This window comes from Oryzias melastigma, linkage group LG1 (genome assembly GCF_002922805.2).
Source record: "Oryzias melastigma strain HK-1 linkage group LG1, ASM292280v2, whole genome shotgun sequence".
Classification (NCBI taxonomy): Eukaryota; Metazoa; Chordata; class Actinopteri; order Beloniformes; family Adrianichthyidae; genus Oryzias; species Oryzias melastigma.
The window spans coordinates 25408158-25420655 of record NC_050512.1 but is presented as its reverse complement, the minus strand read 5'-3'; the positions used below and the strand labels follow the sequence as shown (position 1 = coordinate 25420655).

At 38.2% G+C, this 12498-nt stretch overlaps 1 protein-coding gene and 1 long non-coding RNA gene across 5 annotated transcripts in view; one reads left to right on the top strand and one right to left on the bottom strand.

Moving 5' to 3' along the window:
• The window catches only part of LOC112157272, a 69184-nt gene that overhangs the window by 645 nt on the left and 56041 nt on the right, over positions 1 to 12498 (top strand). The window lies entirely within an intron of this gene.
• Positions 5478 to 12498, bottom strand: part of sh3pxd2aa (SH3 and PX domains 2Aa) — a 95341-nt gene continuing 88320 nt past the window's right edge. For all 4 annotated transcript variants that reach the window (XM_024289928.2, XM_024289930.2, XM_024289929.2 and 1 more), the window contains one exon: positions 5478 to 11833. In XM_024289928.2, the coding sequence (XP_024145696.1) occupies positions 9821 to 11833 (2013 nt within the window). In that variant the 3' untranslated portion in view covers positions 5478 to 9820. The remainder of the gene's footprint in view (positions 11834 to 12498) is intronic.

The following is a 12498-nucleotide window of genomic DNA, read 5'->3' as shown; positions in this document are numbered from 1 at the left end:
ATGCATTTACGTGCATCTAGCACAAAAAGTGATGGAAATTCATATAGACCACACATACTATGTGCAACTAAGATGCACAGTGCTGCATTGCCTGCATGTATTTTAATTGCCTCCTAGGCTGGATTTTGTTGTTGGCTACACAGATTTAAAATTAAACTTAAAGTTAAAGTCTCATTAGCTGTTACGCACCCAGGTGCATGAAATGTGTCCTCCACATTTGATCCATCCCACGGAGGAGCGGTGATCTGCAGAAACAGCTGCGCTCTGGACACATTGACTAGTTTAATCCAACCATAACCACTTTCTCTCGGTCTGTGAAACCAAGGAAAAAGTTCAGTACTGGCTGTATGCTTTTCGAAGAACTCATGGTGACATTTCAAGATGAGTGTAGAGGCTTATCTTTTTTAATTTATTTTAAAATAAATACATTAAAACACAATGTCTTGCAATTGGAATTGGAATAATTTCCAACATAGCTTCTGGTTTCTCCTCCTTCATGGTGTTGTTTTTTACTCCTTTGTTCCAACTTTTAACCAAACTAATATGATTATCGATTAATTTGGACAGTAGCACTTTTACCATAAACATACATTCCTACTTCTCAAGACAATGATATACTTCTTACTTCTTAAGGCAATTATACTTGTTTTATTGTTTTCACAGAATATTTTACAAGTTGAGAGAATAAAATTGCTTCTATCACGCCTTATAGTGTTTATTGCTGCATTACCATTGATTATGAAATTGTGCGATAAAAAATGAGTCTAATGGAAACACGTCAATTTACAAATAAAAAAAATTGCATTTATCGAAGAAAAATGTTTGCGTTTGGAGGAGGTGATTTTTGAGGCATTTTGAAATTGACGTATTTTGCACAACTGTAATGGTAACACTTTTTTTTAATTAACCTTCCTCTGGTGTTAGCTTTCTGCTGCCATCTGTGGTGTTAGCGGGTCATTTTGGACCCATGTAATAAATCAGCCATAAAATACCCTAAAAATAATCTTTTATCATCCAATGTTTTTCTTAACTCTTGGTTAGCTGGTTGGGCTCCCTTATCCATGAAAAGATTGGTTTTAATATGCTTTTGTGGCTCCCTGGACATTTGTTTTAACAGCATACCCCTCGTTTTCAATGTCTAAAAAATGGTCAAATGAACCGTCAGAGAAGAAAGCAACAAAATAATCAGTTGTTCTGTTACCTGAGTGTAACTGAGCGATATTAAAACACATTTCTTAAATGTTCAGCAAAAAAAAAGATTTCAATTTTAATATTATCAAATATAGTAACATCTATAGTGCTTCGGGTCATTTAGGACCCGTATATATTTACTTCAAAAAAAGGGCAAAAACAAGTCTTTTTTTCCACACAATAGAACTTAAATGTTTAACAATATTTAACAATATGAAAAACAGAACAGTCATAAATAATAAAAAATTACAAAGATTTGCAAGGTCAAATAAACAACAACCAATCACCAGCAACATTTCAGCGGGCAGCTCAGGTTTATTTTTTTTTACTGTGCCCACCATGGTGAGTTTCCTCCTGAGAAGTTCTTGTCCAAGGTCATAGCTGGTAAAAAAAATTGTCACAAGTGATGTTGTGACCCTGCAGTCCAGTAGTCAAATCGAGGACTACATGTTTTCCTTGTTTTTTTTCCAGGGATACCGCTTGCAGATTTGCCTGTGTAAATCTGTAGGTTCCACGCATAGCTTGTTTTAGCATCACAGGCTGCCCAGATTTTTATGCCATATTTGCCAGGCTTGCTGGGCATGTATTGCTGGAAGGGGCATTTTCCTCGGGAAGGGAGAAAACGTTCATCCACTGTCACCTCTGGCCCTGGGTTGAACATCAGTGGAAGGAGTTGCACCCATCTCTCCCAAACATCCCTGATGGGAGCAAGCTTGTCAGATTTTGCTCTGGTATCTTGATTGTCGAATCTGAGGACTCTTGAGATCATCTGAAGGTCCGAAGAGACATTGTTGCCCAGAAAACATTTCTGCCCGTTGATGCATCCCAGAGACTCTCAATTGCCTCATTGATGGATCTGTAAATGCCAGCAAGGAGGAGAACACCAATGTAGGCATCCAGGTACATCTCATCAATGTCTTTCCACGTGTTGCCATGGACTTTTTTTCCCCTCAAGGTTTGTCATAGCAATTATGACTTTTTTTAGTAACAATGGCAAAAAAAGATCAAAGCACGTCCTGATGTCACTTACTCCTGTCACAGCAAACCTCGTGACCCCAGGGGTCATTTTGATGATGTTTGCAGCAGCTGTCCTTCCATGCACATCAGGAGGAACTGTGCTCCAACGGATGTTGCCACGTTTGGATTGGAATGATTCAGCAGGCGTAGTTTCAGCACCAGTGACCTCCTCTTCAGACTGATCAGTTGTGTCTGTTTCTTCCAATTGGTACTCCGCATCATCTTGGTTCTCAGAGGCCTGCTCATCTCCATCGCTAAAATCCTGTGTGTCATCTGCCTCATTTGCAGCAAAAATGTGATCCAAAGCTTCATTTACAGTTAAACTTCTCCTCATTGTTGCATCCTGCGAATTGGAAATGTGTACTTTGCAAGTCACCACTTATATACACTCAAACGGCTCGACAAACCTGGACAAACCATTGTTTGTTCTCGCGAAAAGGCAAAGAGAAAAGCCCCCAGATGAAGCTCAAGTGGTTGGGGAAGAGGCTGTTGGTTGATTGTGTGTTTATGATTTCATTTTTGGCATTTTTTATTGTTTTATGATCAAAAATTTTAACCGGGTCAAAAATGACCCGAACACCACAAAAGTCATTTTTTTCACCAGAGCACTTTAAAATTTAGTAAAAAAAAAACAAAAGATTTTATTTTGTTTAAATGGAAGTCCCCAACAAAGTCAAAAAGTTTCAACGCAAAAAACAAATGTATGAAGTACTTTTATGCATGCTAAAACTCAAAACGGGTCCGTAGGGACCCTAACACCATAGGAAGGTTAAGTGAGTGACGTGACCAACAGTGACTCATCAACCATTGAATAAAGTAATACTCAGAAATGTATTTTTGAGCGTAGTTTTCTTTATATATGTCTTCTATCAATAAATTACCACAAGTACATGTTAAAAACACGATTTTTATCAAAGTGGGTCTTAAAGAAACATTTCATCTTCCATTTTTAACTAAAATAATAAAATTGACTCTAAAATGTGAACTTTCATTTATGAAGCAATGACTCTGCAGGAACACAGATGAGCAAAGAATGGATTCATACTTCCACCTGGTGGACATGTATAGCTTGCAGGGATCAGTTTTATATTTTCAAAATATTTTTATCAAACAAATATTCTATAGAAATTCTAGGACACGGTGTGTTAGCCTCAAATCTCAGCAGCAGAGATTTTTAAAACTCAATAAAAGATAATTTCTCATTAAACCTTAAGCTTTTCATTGTTTAGAGTGCATAGAGTGAAAGACAAACACCTGAAAAGCTAAAAAAGTCAGTGGAGAGCCAGAAGTCGAAATTATAGAGTTGTGTATTCTATTAGTGTGAGCATACGTGTCTGAATGTTTTCAAAATTATCTTTAAAATAAAATAACTGAAGTTTTAAAGTGAAACCTTTTGACATGATTTGTTAAATGTGATGGAGGTTTTTTTATGATTATTGTAACACTTTAACTTGTAATTCACTTACAACAGAAATATGTCAATTACAACATATTCGATTTTTCTTTGTGAAGACTAAAATAAAGAGGAAGTTGGAGCAGTGTATTGATATTGAATCAAAAGATTTTTTTTTCTAGATAAATTGATTTATTTCTTTTAATATTGTATATTAAATGGTTTACAATATATTAAGTGATGTTCCAGACATTTTCTTGGTGTTAACAGTTGTAAAAGACTTGAGACTTACTGTCTAGTAGAACTAAACCTGCTTAAATGTCTCCTTTTTTATCCCAAATTACTTAAGGTTTATGTTTCATCTATATTAAATAAACAAAATGACAACTCCATTGATCAATATACTATTTTAGCAGCAGGGCAATTTTCTAAAACCATAGTGTGTGCTTCCAATAAACAAAAAGAATACTGTTTAAAAATTATGAAAATGACAAATTAAACTTTCGTACTTCAAATATTTAGTCTTTTTTATCTGAAATCCTAATTATTTTTACTTAAATTTTTAGACGCTATGGTTGTTTTTGCAAAGCTTAGCCACATTTGAATGGGATTTTTTTTTTTTTTTTAAGCCTGATTGCTTTTATATTAAACATAAATTCACAAATTTTGATTATATTAACTGAAAACTGATAAAAGTATTTAAAAAATAAATAAAAGATAGAAAGTAGGGCTGGGTTATATGGCAATAACATAAAATAAAATCTCAAATTTGTTCATACCAAATTTGATTTTTGATTTTTTTTTTCTCCCTCATTTTAGTCTTTAACAAAAACGGCAAAATATAGAAATGATTTACCATTTTTTTTATAATTTAACAGCTTGGCTTAAAAACAAAGTTCAACTAAATGAAATCTGTAAAAATATTTGTAGATCAATGCAGCAGGGGTTTTGTAAGCTTGAGCCTGAATCAAGTGAAGTTAATGACAGTTTTTTTTCTTCCTTTTTTTTTTTCAAGAAAATGAATATGCATAAAGGTAATTCATAAATGACGTGAAGATGTATTTAATGTCATCTAACTGTAAACTCAAATCAAAACATGCTAAGAAAACCAAGAAAGATTTAGTGGGGCTGCAGATTGACAAAAAATGCACCTTATTTACTCAATCTGATTCATTTTTATATGAAATAATAACAAAAACAGCCTAAAACTTTGCAATGTCTTAGATTTGTACCATTATTTCATTGGCAGGGCTTTTTTCAACTCAACTCTTGCCCTGTATTGTTAATTAAGTTTAATTCACAGTGGGGTCATGTCTGTTGTTATAGGTATAAAATACCTTTTCTTATGCCTTATAATATAATTTATCCACCACGTAGAAAAATCTGGTCCATGAAATTCGTTGTCTGCGGACGGAACAGCTCATTAGCATCATAGCATCATTGTCTATCAACACCGCTGTCCCCAAAGCAACACTTTTTTTGGTCTCTGGTCTTTGCTGTCATTTCAGCAGCTTTATCCTCCGGTTCTGCCTAGATTTTGTCACGTGCGCTTGTGTACCTTGAAAAACAAACTTTTTTTTTCCTCCTCACGGGACAAGCTCATCTTTACTAGCTACTGTTTTCACGTCTGTGCCTTGCAAGAAAAGGGAAGCCCAAAAAACCCATGAAAGCAGAGAGGTGGGAGAATAAAATCTCAATTTTTCCCTAAAATTAAATAGTCTAAATCAGGGGTTGGCAACCTTTAACAGTTAAAGAGCCGTTTAGGCTCGATTTCTATTGATGAAAACCTCAAAGTCCTACTTTAGCCTTTTATAAATTTGGATTTGCATTCATACAAACACACACAAAGACAAATGTGTCAAAAATGAAGGCTAAGTCAGGATGAAACAGCAGAGATAACATTTAATACCGCCTGTCCTCTGGGCACTGCAAGATACAATGTAAACACGTACAAGATACAAAAGAGGGAGCAGGACTGGTCGGATGAAATGGCATCAAACCGTCCTGTTCTCAGAGGGAATGCACGCGTGCAGAACGAGGAGTCCAGACTCTGAGCGAGGTTCCATGGTGCGTTGGTGACGTTGCATATGAGTCATCACTGAGGATGAAGAAGCCTCCTCACGGCACAGAAGGATGAAGGATTAGCACCTCATTTGGTCCAACTGAAGGTCTGTGGGTGTTCCTGTTTGCTGCTGTGGTTGATCTGCTGGTAACAAACTCGTTTCCTGTCAGAATTCAGAGGTCTGGAGGTCTTCTGCCTCCTTGTGTTGTCTTTTGGCAAAATGTGCTCCATGAAGATAATCAAAGAAGTCCATAAATGCAACGCTTGATGGTGGAGCTCAAACCTTCTGTGTTCTTTGCTTTACCCTCCGCTTCACGTCAACCCAACTCTAACATTCATTATCTAATAGAAGCCAGCATCTACTATCGTTTTCTCTTCACATATTTCTCACCACAAAACTCAGTTGACCAAACCTGTAAAACCATCAAACTTTCCTTTCCAGCTCTGCAACATTCATCTGTCTTTTTGACAAAAACACAGCAAGTAAGGCAGAAAAAAAGAAGACATTTTTTTCTAAATGAAGATCACCTTCAACATTCAGAGGATCTGAAGAAGAAAAAGATTTAGTTTCAACCCATAGAACGGCAGATTCACTTATCTATGATGCCCACATGCTGTGGCACTTTATGCTGACCTGCTCTTATTCATCAGCTGGAATCATCAGGGGAAGATTTAAAGTAAACTTGACTTACAAACAGCAGAACATTTGCTTTTATAAATGTGATTCGACTAGGACTCTGTTTTTCTAACCAGTTTTTGATCAAACAGGTATGTCCAGTTGCAGTTTGGTGCAGTTTCTTGTTGTTTTGAGTGGTTGAAGATCTTCTCTTAAGCCTTTTTTGTTTTCCATATCATTAAGGACACGGCACCAACAGCATCTTCAATTATAGTTGTTTTATTCTTCCAACTTTGTAAACTCTTAACTGAAAATAAGTCTTTTAGAAGACATTTAGACATCCTCCAATAAGAACAAAGCTTTAACCTTAGTGTTGCCTCCATGCCACCACCCTCTTACTTTTATGACACCCGTATGTCCCTTTTTTTTTCTATCTTTCATCTTCCTGTAACTCGGCTTTAGCAGAAAGTTTTATATCAAACGTTTTAAAACGCTGCAACAACTTGATCAGTGAAATGAGGCAAAGCGGTTGTATTCAGCTGGAGACCATTGTTAGGTCTATCACCTTCTGACAGGGACCCTCTCAAAAGACCATATGACATTTTAACGTTTTTGACCAGTCAAAAACTGATCATGGATGCCTTTAAAAGTGTGGCTTCTTTATGGAGAGAGGGGAACTCAATGAGGTTGGCTGCTTTCATGCTTAAGAGGCTCATAGCAAATCTGCTGTAAGTAAACCCAACTTTCATCAAACACACCTATATCTGTAACTATGCTTGGCCTTTGGGCTCAGTTGATTTGTAAATCATGTAACATCCAGTTATTGGTGTTTGTCAGGCCCACATTTGGCTTGAACAGGAGTGAATTTTGATCAGGTTATTAGCAACACTGAAAAGCATAGGATTATGGCAGGACTTTTCAGAGCCTGAGCTTTGAGTTATAGGCCAAATGTAAGTTTGCACCAATCCTGGCATCTTCTCTTATCTTTAAGACTATAGAGAATTTTCCTTGTGATTTCATGCAAATAAACATGGAAGAACATCCAACAGAAATAATAATCCTGAGGATAAAATTCTGAAAGCGAAACTGAGATAAGATGCCAAAAGCAACATTCCAGACCTTTTAAATGCATCACAATAACGGCGTCAAACTTTTTCTAGCTGAACTTAAAGCAGCCCTGGTCTGTATACGACTTCGCTGCTGCACATAATCTCCTGAACATGATGGATTGAAACAAAACAGCCTGAAGGACTCGTTTCACAGGTTGCCTTTTGGACTCTCTTTTTGATGTCGTGGCGTCTCAAAATGCCAACGAGTGACGGGCAACAACGAGCAAAATGTCACCACAGACAAAAACCAGAAGCTTTTCCATTTTTCTATTCAGGCACGAACGTGACAACTCAAAACGATGCTCCCAAGCCCCCTTCTCCCTCTGTGAGATGAACCCAGATGGATGTAACGTGAGGTTTTTCATGACTTACTGCTGCTGTACACCAAAAGCGGGCGACAACAGTTCCACCTTTCCTATCAGTGAATCTGCCTTCTTTCCTTTTGTCTATTGCACATGTCCTCAAGGTTACATTTCAATATTTGATCAAAACAAACAACAAGCAAAAACAAAGAACATGTCAAAGTAAACCAAAGCTTACATAGAAGTAACACAATTGAGCGAACATTTGACAAATAACTATCTTTATCGGTTGTGTAGCATACAAGAGTGACTCAGCACATTTACATAATGCCTTCGTCATGTCGGCAAGCTTAGGTTGTACCATTTTCAAAAAGTGAGTATTTTTAAAATGATTTTCATGTTAAAAGTTTTAAAAAGGAAACTTTTCATAATAAATATGCTTAAATCCGGCATTATGTAAAGAACAATAAAGACGAAGGAAGTGATTTGGTAAAATTGGAGGAAGGAACATATAAAAAAAAATATCAAGATGAAAGAAATAAATTAGCTACCAAATTTCTACAAGCTGCACCAAGACTTAGGATTTTTTTTCCAGAAGAGTCACTGATCAGAAGTACTAGTCTGACTGCTCTTAGTTAATTAATGAACCTACTGTAGTACCCGTCATTGTCCACAAGAGGATACCAAGTTTTCCAAGAAAGACTTTAAGGAAAACCTTTATCAGACTTTCAAATGTTACTATATTAACTATTATTTAGACTTGCAAAAGAGATCAATAATTATAAACAACTCTTTTTAATAAATAAAAGGCTAATTTGTTTCTGCATATTTGCATCAATGCACCAAAAATTGGGTTTTAAAGTGCACTAAATCACAAATTTAAACCACTTCTTTCTTCATTATTGCCGTTGTGCGATCACAGAGCAACACAGAAGCAAACAAAAGACGAAAATGGTTTGTCACAGCTGAAGAGCTTTCCTCTTGCAGGTTCTTTGATCAACGCTGTCCAGCAGAATCCTTATGAGAGTTCCTCAGGAAATAGATTTCAGCGTATATGAACATCAGTCATTTCAGGCAGAGAAACTTTCATTTTTACCTTAATTAAAAAAAATGAATCATTGAGGAAAATAAGTTTGGACCAAAACTATTATATTTGTTTTATTACCAACAGTCCTTGTTTTCATTACTTCTATTGTCACTCTCTTTGGTTTAATCAAATTTGATGGAGAATGTAGTACAGATACTGTTCGTTTTAGGACTTCTTTATCCGACATTTCCAAACCAGTATTCCAATATTTCCTCTCAGCAGAGGCTTTCCACTAAAAAGAAACATAATGAGAAGATCAAACAACTATATTTCTTTGCAAATTTCATTAAAGTTTTGAGGTCATGAAAGGCTTTTAGTTTTAAGGTGCATGCCTGATTTTGTGAGAAATTAAAACTTTTGTCTTTTGAGTTTTGCATGTTTGTACAGATTTTAGGAAATAAATGAACTTTTAATTTAGTGCTGTTAGAAAACTGATGTTACAAGAAAGCAGAAATGATTCTCTAAGGAAAACTCAACTCACTGAAACAAGAACATGGAAAATTTGTATCTTTAAACAAAGAATCTGCCACTGAACCTAAAGTGTCACTTCAGACTTCAGAACAGTCAGAAATCCAAAGTGGACCTGCTGATTGGTTCTTGTAAAATGTGTGGTGGTGTTCAAAGGACTATGGCACTCTTAAAAGATTTGGTTGACTCAGTTTTGCCATCCTCTATTCAAACCTCTGTTCAGTTGATCAAATCCAAAAGGCACTTATCAGCCGTCATAGTTGCTGTCGGCAGAAGAAGCCATTACCCAGCTCGACTTCTGAGTTACAAACCTCTTTGAGAGGTTTTCGCTGCCACCTTATCTCTGTTTCCCAGGCAACATATTTCAATTTTTTACAGTTATTTTTGTATTCAATTTAGTAAACCATCACCAAAAGTGTCTTTTTTTATCAGTTTAGAACTTAGTCTATCATGAATGTACATGTTCAAGAACATATTGCTTAAGAAGGGTTCGACATTCTTAGGGAACGATGTCAAACAGGCATCATGGGTGGGGGGTTTGGTAAAAGATGGGAAAAGGTTCTGTGGGGTTGGTTCTATTTCTTGCGCTCTAGATAGTTAGAGGGAACCCAGCCCTTGCGTGGATGCAGGCTGTCCTGCACCTGGCAGTACCACCACCCATTAGGATTTCTCTCAAGAACCTCCAGACAGGTACCCTCAGTGAAGCCCATTGTCTCCTCATCACCGCGGTAGTCAGCAATGGAGACATACACATCCTTGCCAAGGTTATTATGGATCAGCTGGCTCCTCTCAATGGGTTTGGGCCTAACTGTGGACACAGGGATGCCGTTGCGTTGGTTGACTCTGCTTAGGGCATCTTGGACATTGTTTGTACTGAAGGCGCTTCCCGAGGACCCCAGAGTTGAACGTTCTGAGGGTCTTGTCTGACTTTCAACGACCACATGAGGCCGCACGGTGCTGAAGGAGGCATTTCGGCGGACGCCAAGTGTGGCAGAACCAGAGCCATAGTAATCACTCCTGCCAAGGGATTCGTTTCTCCTCAAAGACCCTGTCATGTAATGTGTGTCTTTTGCAGGCTGTGTGGTAGTCACAAATACAGACTGAGGTCTAACTGCCACCTGGCGAACCCCATTCCTCATCCGTACACCTCCATTAATGATGGCAGATGGTTTGGAGAAACCTCCAGGAGGTTTAGAGGGAATTGGTGGAGAGTTTCTCCTCAAACATTGATTTTGCTGGGTCAAACTTTGAATGTTGATATTGTTCAAGGCCTGGACATGCTGCTCATTCTTCTCCAAGCTGTTGGACTTGCCACCACTCTTCCCTTGTTCAGCTGAGTCTAACACAGTGGGGTCACCCACAGATCTCACAGGTTCCAGGTAGTATGAAGGAGCCCAGCCCTCCTCCAAGCCCCAGCGGATGTACCACCAACCACTTTCCTGTTTCTCCAAAACTTCAACTTCCACCCCAGCAGGAAAGCTAATTTCAGAGTCTTGGACCTTTTTATAGACATCTAGGGAACGGTAGAGGCTGGGACCTTCCACATCTGAGTCCCCACGGCTCCCTTTGGAATAAACTGAGGACAAATCAGAGGTACTTCGAGATGTCATGGAGTCCGTTGAAGAAATCACAGAAGCAGTTTCAGAGTCGTCCCCGCGAGAAGGTTTAAGGCTCCGACGATACTGACTGGAAGGCCTCAACTGCCGCCTCAAAGAGGCAATATCCATCCTTTCAGGGCTTTGGGGCTCTGATTTGGTCAGGAGGGGTTTTGGTCTGACAGATGGCTTGGGCCTGGTAGAGGGGCTTTGACCAATTCTCTGCTCCACATCTCGGCTGAAGACCGGACTTTTCTTGGGATCTCTAACCAGTTCATCTGATGAGGAATGAGGACTGCTGTCGCAGGATCTGAGGCTGATATTGACATGTCTGCCCAGGGTCTGACTTTTCCGGTTCATCTCTGGTGTTATGGTTTTTATGGGTCTACCAGCTAAAGGAGAAGACCCTGAAGGTTTTCGTGGAACTGTGGAAGAATGATAGCTCCTTGGGGAGTTGGGCTCACTGGAACCTTTAGCTTTAGTTCTGCTGCTGCTTTGCTTAAAGCCATCATTCTCATAAATGCACTCTCCCTTAGCGACATCTTCCACTGACCTAAAGGAAGTTCTCCTGTGTGAGAAAACGGGGGAAGCTTTGCAGACCGGGGGCGAGGCTTTGCTTGATGGGGGGGAGCGGTGGTATTTATCTGAAACAACACTGCTGGCTTTTGTTTCTTGGGAACGCTCCTTCTTTTGGAAGTCTGTGTCCAACTCGCCTTCACATCCAACTGCAGGAACATCATATTCGGGTTCCTCATACACAGGCTTGCTGGCTGGTTCTGTGGCTTTGGCTGCTGTATTGAGAGGAAGAGGAGTTTCGTCTGGCTCCTGTTTTTTAACAGGTGGATCCGGGGGTGGGACTTTGGGTCGGGTAAGTGTGCTGGTCCGACGGCTGAGATTGGGCTTCTTGCGTTTGTCGATGTATGAACAAGGTGCCCAGCCCTCCATCTCTCCAATCTGTACATACCACCAACCACCAGGATTCTTCTCTATAACCTACAAAACAAGCATATACAAGAAAATTAAACCTACATTTTAATAAACATTTAGAGGCAAAGGATACTAAATGATACATTCAGCATTCCTTCTTCTTAAGCAGCCATGCTTAATGACATATTTTGATGCTTAACTAATGGTTAAATTATATATTAATGCAGTAGTGCTAAAGGTTTTAGCAGACGTACCTCCTCTTGATTAACAAAACTTTCGTCATTGCACCATCATGTTGCATGCCATTAATTGGCTTTACTTAAACTCGCATCCACCAATGGTCAAATACAATTTTTTTTGCAATATTTGGCCGAATATATTCAGTGGCCGAATATTCGGTGCATCCCATTTTCTCTGAATAAAATCTGATAAGTGGTTACTAGGGGTGTAACAATTAATTTTTAATGATTGATATTATAATTATTAGTTGGTGATACAATTCCTGGTCAATATTGGTTAATTTTGAAGGACTCAATTAGATCCAATTCACAGACTTAAAACTATAAGGACAGTATAACTTAAGTTATGCTGACTTTTACTTACATACAACTTGCAGTGAAATTGAAATGATTTATTATTAGATTTTTTTCTTTTCCCATTTCATTTATTGCAAGTCACATTCCCATTGCAATAATGATCACTAATACTATACATTGCAATTTTTACTCATG